The 10,725-nt window shown below is 38.5% G+C and overlaps 1 protein-coding gene across 5 annotated transcripts in view; it reads left to right on the top strand.

Annotated features, from left to right (window-relative positions):
* The first annotated feature begins 1,527 nt into the window (after nt 1–1,527).
* tnikb (TRAF2 and NCK interacting kinase b) overlaps nt 1,528–10,725 on the top strand; it is a 50,059-nt gene continuing 40,861 nt past the window's right edge. For 3 of the 5 annotated variants that reach the window (XM_079487754.1, XM_079487751.1, XM_079487753.1), the window contains exon 1: nt 1,528–1,637. In XM_079487754.1, the coding sequence (XP_079343880.1) occupies nt 1,542–1,637 (96 nt within the window). In that variant the 5' untranslated portion in view covers nt 1,528–1,541. Of the gene's footprint in view, nt 1,638–2,130; nt 2,524–10,725 lie in introns of those variants that run through there. The other 2 variants (XM_079487755.1, XM_079487752.1) reach the window with 1 other exon arrangement.

The raw sequence follows: 10,725 nt of genomic DNA, 5'->3' as shown, positions 1-10,725 counted from the left end.
AGGTGAGTCTTATAAAAGCACTGTTTGCTTTTTCATTGGGCTCATATTAAAGTTCGCAATAGGTGTGGCAGGCAAACATTCATATCAGATTATGAAGAACTGACAGAGAGGGATATTTATTTCAACTTACTTTGATTTATAATGTTTGGAAAGACATCACAGAAACTGCTTTTTTCTTTAAAAATGGCTGAGAACATACAATGAATGATGCTGCTGTTCAGTGTTTAAAATGATAGTTCATCCAAAATGAAACTTCTGCCATCATTACCCTTTCGTCCTTTCAAATCTTTAAGACTGTCTTTCTTCCGCAGTCCACAAAAGAAGATATTTTGAAGAAAGTCGGTAAGCGAACAGCACTGGCCCCCATTAAGTTCTATAGTATGACACAAAACCAATGCAAGTGAATAAGGGACGGTAAACAACATTCACGCCACTATAATAGTATTATTCTGACATGTACACCAATAAGAATGATTTGGTGACATTTTTAGCCAACTCATTGCACACGAAAAGAAGGCAAACTCTCTTTTCTTTACTCAAATCAATTCTCAAGGCGTGAAATGTGATCAGGCCAGGCCACACGAATACAAAAGATCTTATCATGAAGAAAGCTATTGCTGAAACCACTGCATTGTCAGCAGTTCTCTATTCTAACCCAAATGAAGCCAGTGCTAATATTGCTGCAACAGATAACATTGGAGCTTAATGCTTGAAAAAGGACTATTATTTTTAAGAGGGAGCGGGGGGCGAAAGTGACTTTAAAAGAAGACTTTCTTCACTGAAAGACTGTTTTGTTGTCAAGAGCAGATAGGTATGAGAGTAATGCAACACACACATACCAAAGTCTGTGCTGATAAGATGAAAGCTATTGCGTAAGGAACCCTTGGCTGTATGCTTGATAGGGAAACATTTCGCTTTTACAAGAAGAGAATGACAGGATACATGTTATAGGAAAAGAGCATGATGTTAAGGCGTGTATATTCTTGTTAAGTGTATGTAAGGACTCCTACATTGTAAGTAAAAAACATGTTGAAATAAATGCCTTTTCTGGTAGTAAAACTGAACAGAGCTAAATAAAATATATAGAAAAATGTCTTATAGTGCAGCCAATGATGTTTGGTTACCAACGTTCTTCTGAATGTCAGAAAATAAGAAAGTCATGCAGGTTTGGTGAATTATTTCTTTAATATTCCACTTGTTATGATGGAATAATTCTAAACATCCACCACTAGATGGAACACCAATTCACATCAGTATTGTGTCATTTATTGTGATGGGAAATGTGCTCATCACATTCTGTATTTCCAAATCTCAGTTTAAATGTGATTTCTCAGATTAAATCCATTTTAGCTTGTCTCAGCACGACTTCCTCAGACACTTACACAGTTGATTCCTACAAAGATGGACTCTCTCTAGGAAACGATGGTTCAATCATTACAAAAACCTACTGTAAAATGAAGGTGTGTTCATAACATTCAATAGCATGTCATTATGACTGCTTCTGCCGAGGGGAATGCAGAGAGGAAGGTTGTGTTTTATAAATGTTCTGCTTACATAAACGGAAGGTGAGAGGAAGTGTGTTGTTTGTGTCTCACTGTCTGAAATGTGGCTTCCTGTTTCTGGCTGGTGTTAAACAAGTAAGCATGCTTACAAAGACGCACACAAAATAAGCAATGATTTTCGCAGAAATAATATGATCATATCATAATATGAATCACTGCAAATGTATAATTGAACGTGACAAGAATAAGGACTTTGTAAGTGAAAATATAAGTGGTGTTAGTGCTTCTGCTGGTTGTCAGGGTGTTGCTATGGGTTTGCTCATATTGAGCGAGGCCACCATAGCTAAGCGTTTTTCATCTTCTGAACGGACAGCATATTCCTCTGGGTCTCTTATCTTTTAATAAATCAAATTGCTACGAGCAATAGTAAATCAAAATAAATATAACAAAACATGTTTTATTTATTAATATTAAAGAATAAAAAAAAACATTCTGCATACAAAGAAAATCACCACCGCAGTATTAATGTAAAATGTCGTGATTGCGCAATTGTGTAATAACTCAACCGTATTGTATAGAATGCCGTTTAGCCCCGCCCCCACTCTGACCACTCCCTAGAAACCCCGCTGATTGACACGCCTTCCCTACCGAGCCCTGATTCACGCGTCCACTCGCGCGCTGGCGCTTCGGACTCGTGCAGCAGCAAACCGTCGGTACCAGCGCGAGATGTCTCCTACACCCGCGTCCCGCGCTTAAATCACCTCACAGACCGGCGTTAGACATCCGGAACCGTGGATCATACCCGACCGCCCGAGGCTTCGCGCAAACATCATCCGGGAGCTTTATCTGGTCCGACTGAAGCGAATCCAGACCTGTTTGCTTCACAAACGGACCCATTCGGCTTCTGTATACATGCTAATTCGGACATTATATTGTTGAGATTTCGGTGCACGAGACGATAATCATGGCGAGTGACTCTCCCGCGAGGGGTCTGGATGAGATCGACCTGTCTGCTTTGCGGGTGAGTGGACGGATGCGATGAAATGCAACGCTTTGACTTATATTGGGTGAAATATGTTCAGCATCAATGGTGGCAAATACACGAGAGCTCGTGGATGCACCTGACGTTAATTGCACCGAAACGAAGCGCGCAAACTGGGTTTATCGTCACAAACATCTAATTACTTTGATGGTGGATTTTGTGATGCTTATTGTGCGCTGGTCCTCGACCATTTGATGAAATAATAACGCTAAAATGGCAATGGTTACACCGTTCGTTTCGGTTTTCTGATGGTAGCAATGCGGCATGAATGTGTAGTTAAACAGCCCAGTTACAACAATAATGCCTGTTCGATAAGCATTAGCTCATAAATCTGTATCGGCACACAACGCTAGCTAGGCCACCGTAGGTTTTTGTGATGTTTTTCTAGTTAATGAGGTAGCTACTAGTGAATGCATTCTGTCAAATTGTGGTTTATTTCCGTTTATTGGGGAATTTTGCGTCATCCTGACGGTGGTTCGTCGGTTACAGTCTATGACGTTACACCAGATCTGGATATTTTACACTGACATACGGGGATGCCATTAAACGTGTCCACTGCTATAATCTTATGCCAGGAGTATAAATAACAGCATGTGCGTTGCATACAGCTTCATTTCTGGTTCGTACTGCCATTATAAGATGGTCTCAAGATGTTTACACCATTGCTGAAGATGTTCAATAATTATAACTCTTTGCAAGCATAAACATTAGTTAACTACACGAGTTGCCAATGAACAATGCTTCTACGGCATTTAATAATCTTGGTACATGCTAACGTCAACATTTACTAATGCGTAATTCAAATCAAACGTTGTATTGGTTAACATTAGTTAATGCACAATGAACACGAAAGAACAATTGTTTTTTATTAACATTTACAAGATTAATAAATGTGTTAATAGTTTGCTTATTGTTAGTTCATGTATTTACTAACGTTAACAAGTCAATTGCTTATAAGTGTAGTGCTTTGGTACTGATCTAAAACAGCTTGATATCGTCTTATAATGTCGGTGACTATAAGAAACGAAGCTGTCTGCAATGCACGTTTTTATTATTATAAGGTGTTTGCAAATGCATAACAGAATGTTGAAGTGGATATGCAACCCCATATATTTGTCTAAATGCATAGTAACAAAAATACATAATATCTGTATTACCAATAAATGTTGTGTTGCATTTGTAACCTCTGTGTTCTGTTTCTTTTATTACGGCACAGTTTTTGACATAGATGGGAGGACACAGTATGTTCTGGCAACTCTGTCTAATATTGGTGCAGTAGTGCCTGACAGTGTTGCTCCTACTGTGGATTTGTATCCGAACCTTTGAGAGAGATGACAGACCCGGTTGTAGGCATGTTAGTTATGCAACATGATCTTACCTGCTCTGCTTCGGTCACGTCTGGACATGACTTGTAAGAAAATCAGTTGATTGGAGGAAGCCGAGAGGTTTTTCTGTTACATGTGTAGTGTGATTCTCCCATGAGTTGAGGAACCGCTCACCTGGCTTTTGATGTAGTTCCTGTTTATCGATATTGAAAAAGTATTTCCGCATCAGACGTCTGAACTTGAAGCAACGTGGGCAACTGTCATGTCACACCATCACAGAGTCACGTCATGTATAACCAAATTTCCGTTCAGACTTTGTCAGTCACGTAGGATTGTGACCTCGCGGTGGTAACCACTCAGCGTGCCTGAACGACCATGTCTGTGTTTACATCACTGAGTGGGCGTTTGGCATTTGAGAAAGTCTTAAGAATCAGAAACGGTACACTGGCTCTCGCAAGCTTTCCCATGTCTCTCCGTGTGAGGTGTCTCGAATGCTTTTTTGCTCGCCCCTACCCATGGGCAAAGCTAATTTCCTCGTGTCTGCTCACGAGATCTGCGCTCTCCCTGGATCTTTTGTGCCTAAAAATTAGGTCACCCCGTACAGTGTGCGTGATCTTGCCTCATAGAGGAAGCATATTTGCAGTGACGGATATGAACAATGTGCCACATAATATACTGTGCATGTCTCAGCTGATGGGCTTTTGGATCTTACATCATGTTTTCGGCATGATCTGCATTGACGCTTGCGGGTTCTCCTGAATGAATTAAAACGTAAAATAAACAAATTCAAGAAATTACAAACTTGTGTTTTGTCATTAAACTACATTACAAATGTCTTGAATTGTGTTGTTGGGTTGGGTCTCTCCTGCCATAGGTGGTTGTTCCTACAGCGATGCATTTTGGAACCCTTCTGTGTTTTCATTTGCATATTACTAACAGAAATCTTTGTCTGCTTGATCTGCTTTGCCAGAATTGGAGAACATGCAAATATAACTCGTCTCATGTTTTTAACTAAATAATGAATAGGGAAAAGATTCCTAAAGTCATGTCAAGGGGGGTATGGTGAGTCCCAGCTGTTGATGCCAGTCAGGGTTTTCATCTTTCTGGTGTCTTATGATTCTGGTCAGTTGCTTCAAGGGTTCGGGGTCATGTTACTTCATGAAATTGTAGATGAAAAGCTGGTACCCTCCCTTACCTCTGAAGATTATCTTGATTTTCACTGCCGTTATCAGCGAAGAACAAACGTTCGTCGTAACCTCATCTTTAAGTAAACGTGAGGGCACAACAGGCAGTTTCGAGGCTTCCAATGATCACTGGACGTCTGCTTTGGTGTAATATTATACATCAAGGACTGGAAATGGTATCTTAAGACCTGTTTAACGTAACAAATAACTATAATATTGCACTACTGACTGAGGTGTCTTTGATTTCTCTGTCACTGAAGGTCCTCATGGACATGGTAGTATTTATTATATTAGAAAAAGTCTTTGCCACGTTTTCTCCTCGACTCATTTTATTGGAAAAGAAAGATAATACTAAATTTTTTTTGGGTGTGTTCAGTCTGTTGCTATCCACTCCTTGCCATTTGTTTGTGGTGCCTTAAAGGCATAGTTCACCCAAAAATGAAAATTCTGTCATCAGTACTCACCCTCTTGTCATTTTAAACCTGAAATTAAGAATATTGGTAACCGAACAACGGCAGTACCAACTGACTTTGGTGTTGGTTCTATGTCCGTATAATAGAATTGAATGAACAGTATCTTCATTTTCGGGTGAACCATCACTCTAAGGAAGAATTTCACCCCAAAATGAACATTCGGTCAAATTGAAATATAATACATGGGCTACTTTGAGACTATTTGATGCCGTTTGATCTATTTAGGAGCTTTTCTGCCCCGATCACTGAATGCTTTTATTAACAAGAAATGTAATTACTAGTTTTTTGCCTTACTGTATTGACCCGGTCAACGGGTTCAGCTTCCTCTCACATGTATATTGTTTATCAGACATTTTGTTGAGTGCTGTCACTCGGCACGGCATGTCTAAACGTGCTTGCTCTCCACTGTTCTTCTAAAATACCTTTTGAAGACAGGTTTGAGTGCTTATACAAACAGCCAGGACACATGACTCTTTGCTACCATATGGTTGCTTGTTTACATACAGTTTTTGTATTGGAGAGCTCAGATTCATTTTGCTCACAATGCACTAGTTATAAAGAAAGAACAATTTAAAAGTTGCATGGCACATATATGTGAATCGCACATTTAAAGCTAAAATAGTTAACGTTTAGTCTGCTTAAAGCGGATGTTACACTTGCAGTTTCTCATATTCATTTTGAGCGTCTATAGAGCAGTACTGCATAATTCGTATCTTCGAAGAGTCTTTAGTTTGATCACATTTATAAAATACGGATACAGTTAGTACGATTATTTCTGAAAAAACATGCAAGCCCTGGAGGTGTGTGGGGGGCGGAACTACAGAACAAGCACACAATACATCATTGCATTAGCCCTGCATAGCTTGTGATTCACTGTAAGTTCTTGTTGTTTAACTTGTGCATGTACGCGCCAATTGCAAACCAAACATGAGACATATGACCGACATCTTTTAGCAGTGGGGCCGCTTCATCTATCAGTTTCAAACGTCTGCAGATCCAACGTTTCATACACCGTTTATATAACATTCCTCACCAAAATCCAGTGATCAAACAAACACAGCTGAAGCAGCCCATTGATGGGGGTGCTCCTTCTCCTGCTCTTGCTGGTTGATGCGCCTGCCGGAAGAATTGCCCAATAAGGGACTAAGAAAAGTTGTTACGTAACAGAATTTACTATTCAAAAAAAACCTTTGGAGTGTATCGAGCACAGAAATGATACGTAATACGTCTTGCTTGTTTTTTGACAAGCTGATCATGTCAAGCATGGGAGGCCAGGACGTTTAACATCGTAAAGAAAGTCAGAATGCATGAAACACCGTTGACCCCACCCCCCCCCCCCATAAGGCACTCTGCAGGTGGGATTCTTTTCTTATTGTTTCTTTCAAGAGATCCAGAGGATTTCGAACACCCGAAACCGTTTCATATAAGTGTTTTTGGGTCCGTTGTGGGAACATTATAAACAGAGATCTTAATGTGGCTGCAGCCCTTTAAGAGGGACTATACAGATATACTAATCTAAATACTGTGATAACAACTGTTTATGTTCATGACACTGACTTCTTTTACAAGGATACTCAATAGTAGGGGAATTTAAGTAATTTTGCGATTATTTGTTCGTGTTTAGAAGATGTGAAAGAGACCTCCGTTTAGTCTCAAACATCATGCGAGAACTGAAGGTATTTCGTGAATTTTCTTTATGAAAGCTGCCTGCATTTATATATTTGTTTGGCTTTTATCAATAGCGACTCACAAATAAAAGTATTTAACGTCATGTCGAACATTTTGTACGCTTTGCAGTATTGTTGGAGAGCTTTATAGAATAGTATTGTGCTTAAACGCACTGTTGCAACACTGCATACAATTCAGGTAACATATTTGGTTAATGTTACAGTTTTGTACGTGGAAATTCTTGCATTCTGCAGGTGAAACATATTTGTTTTACTTGCAAGTGTGAGCACTTCCTTCCGCTTCATCAATATAGAATTGAATGCGACCGCGCATTATGGTTTTGTGGGGCCGGGGCACTGATAGATAAAGGAATGGCTGAAGTAGGGGAGCTGAAATTGAGTGACTGGATGCGTTGCTTGCACAATAAAATGTATCTGCGCATTACATTTGATGCGCTAAATGATGTGTTGAGCAGTCGCATCGGTGCAACCATTAAGAAAAACTAGTCGCACCGGCAGGAAAAAGTCACAAAATGCAACCATTTGGTCGCAGTCTAGAGCCCTTTAACTTAAACATACAATTCTGTCATAATTTTCTCACCCTCATGCCATCTCAGATATATATGCCTTACTTTCTTAAATTAAAAAGTCTCTGTAATTAACTGATGTCCATATATAAAATATATAAAAGCATATACATCCAACTGTAAAAGAAATAAGTGTGTGAGAAAACAATATTTTGAGCTTATTTAGCGGAATGAACACAAGCTCGTTCACACGAAAGCTGCTGCAAATTTAGTTGGTTCATGAAATATTGTATGACGACTAGTCACAAGACACGCAAGAACTAATGCCATGTAAAGTTTTTTTTGTAATATTTAAATTTAGCGCTACAATGGGTGTTTGAATGAATTACATTTTTTAAGAAGTAGAGGTTGAATATTCACAACATTCTTTTCCATATAGTGAATGTGAACGGGTGCAGATTTTGTATCTGATAGGCTTGAAAAGTGATTAAAAAAAACTAAATGTAATTTGTTTGACTAGACACTTTTTGTGTTCTGTTATGTAAGCGTTGGGATGACATGAGGTCGAGAAAACAGTAAAATAACTCATCAAATGACAGTAATTGAGGGGGTGTAGCAGTGTTGTCATATGAAGGTGCTCGGAGTGAAGCCTGAGGTGTTGTTTCCAAGAGAGACATAAACTTGCTTGTTTAGAAATACTCTTGATCAATGTTATTTTCCTGTTATAGTTAACAGGAACAGAGGTAATGGGGTATCAACAGCTGAAAACCTTTCCAGGTATCCCAGGGAAAACGTGCTTCATTTATTGCATTTCGCTCGGTAAGCGGAATGTTTTTTTGGTCACCATCTTTTATCAATGCCCTTGATGTGTTTAGTAGGGCTGTGCAATTAATCGAACATGAATTGTAATTGTCAATTTTGGCCTTCATCAATTACAAAAACAAAATAATTGAGGTAACCCATTATTGTGCCGCCTTCCATTTTGCAAGGATCCTCTCTTTTCTTGTAGTAGAAATCCACAGTGTCCCCTTTCCTTTACAGTGGTTCAGCAGTGCTATTTCTTTACATTTATTTTTCAGTTAATTTCAGAGTTTAAAAGCAAAGTTTTTTTATTTTCTGTTGTTTTAAAGGTTAATGAGAAATCTTGTTAAATAATCGGGATCTCAAAATTGGCCAAAATAATTGCAATTCAGATTTTTGTCGTCATCGGGCTGCCCTAGTGTTTAGTTGGCAAAAGTCTGTTTAAATTTCCCATCTCTGTATTCCCAAAATAGATATCGAGCACTGACATGACTCCGGTCCCCATCTTTTTTTTGCATCAATTATATATTCCTAAGTGTGTGAAGACTTTTCAGGTTCATGCAGGTTCGGGCTCACACACAAACAAAAGTTGCGTAAGATGCGTTTATTTTTAAAAAGCACAGAAGGAAGATGTCCCTGCAGGTATGTGACGGAGCAGGTGTGTAATTTTGTGAAACTCATTAGTCAAATTGGTATTCAGTGGGGTATCGGAGCGGAGAGATGGATGGTGTTTCCACTCAGAACAAGAAGCGACTCGGGGCGGTGATGTGCTGTGGAAGGTCTCTGTTTGAATACGGAGTGCTTTGGTCTGTTTGACCTAATTCTCCAACACCAGCTCGGTGTAAATCTCACTCGGTTTTAAACAGAGCTGATTCTGACCAGCTCCCACTGTGTCATTCTGCATTTAGCTTCTTTGTACCATCCTTGCGAGTGGTCTTAAAACATGCCGATTTCATCATGCCATATCCAAAAACGTTGGAGGTGGTTTTGTACATTTATAATATCATCAGACTTCCTAGACATTGCCAGTATCAAATTTAGTAAGTTAAACAAATGTTTCTAAATCGAATCCTACCTCATGTTCCACCATCACCACCTTCAACTCTTTGTAAGTCGCTTTTATAAAAGCACTATTTGTTATTTATTGCTTGTGCTTATTTTCATGAGCATCGTTCTTGATCTGGACAAATTTAACTCTGACAGCTTTGATAACTGGTGTTTTAATAAATATATGATTTGACAGTTATGACTGATTTGACTCCTCATATTGAAGTGTGCTTTCTCATATACTTTAAAATACAGTTAAGTAGGGCATGGTATGTACAGTCAGTATTTGTTTCCTTGCTAACATTATGAGTACAGCCGTTTTAAAAAAGACAGAACGTTTTGCATAATAGCACAATTGCATAAACAGACTATTTGTTCAACAATAACAAAACATTACAGAGAGATTTGCTTGATGAAAACAGGGACATGTTTCAGTGTTGTTGTCTTTGATTCCCAATAGTTTGGCTTACAGTTTGATTTAATTTGATATCTTTGGCTTTTATGTACAATTTTCAAACAAATATAAGAGCAATATCGCATGAACATATCATCGCTGTTGGGTGGAAACCTTGTATCTTTTTTTTTTCATATATCTGATGATGGTCACCCGTCATGTTTGTTTGTGGGTTTTGGACATCTTTAACCTATAAAAGTATTACAGACAGTTTGTCAACTTTGACAACACAAAGCTTTATTATTTATAAAATTGGTTTTCTTTGTGTCCTGAAAAGTTGTAAAGCTTTTTCCGTCCGACATCGATAAGTGACATCTATTGAGGAAATCGATAACTTTGTTGTGGTACCATAAAAGTGTTACTTTGCAATAGGACCTTTATCTGCACTTTTTGATTGAAGATGGCAGCTGTTAACCGTTATATAATTTGCAAGATTTCTGTTAGACTTTATAACTACGGTTAGGGCTTTCATGATTATGAAATGTGGCTGACGATTAATTGTCTGTTTTAGAGCTTTGACATTTAATTATCATACATTTTTAATTCAGCTTTGAAACGACCATTTTGTTCTGAATTAAAGACTGTTTTATTTCTTTGAAATACATCAGAAAAAATTGGGTCATCATATATCTAAGGTTTAGGCTTCTACCTGTCAATAATACAACCTCCAAATACTTTTGCATTAAGTCAATTGATCAGGAGT

Source organism: Barbatula barbatula (assembly GCF_947034865.1).
Source record: "Barbatula barbatula genome assembly, chromosome: 23".
Lineage (NCBI taxonomy): Eukaryota > Metazoa > Chordata > Actinopteri > Cypriniformes > Nemacheilidae > Barbatula > Barbatula barbatula.
Note: the sequence above shows the minus strand (reverse complement) of the source record. Positions and strands in the feature narration are given on the sequence as shown.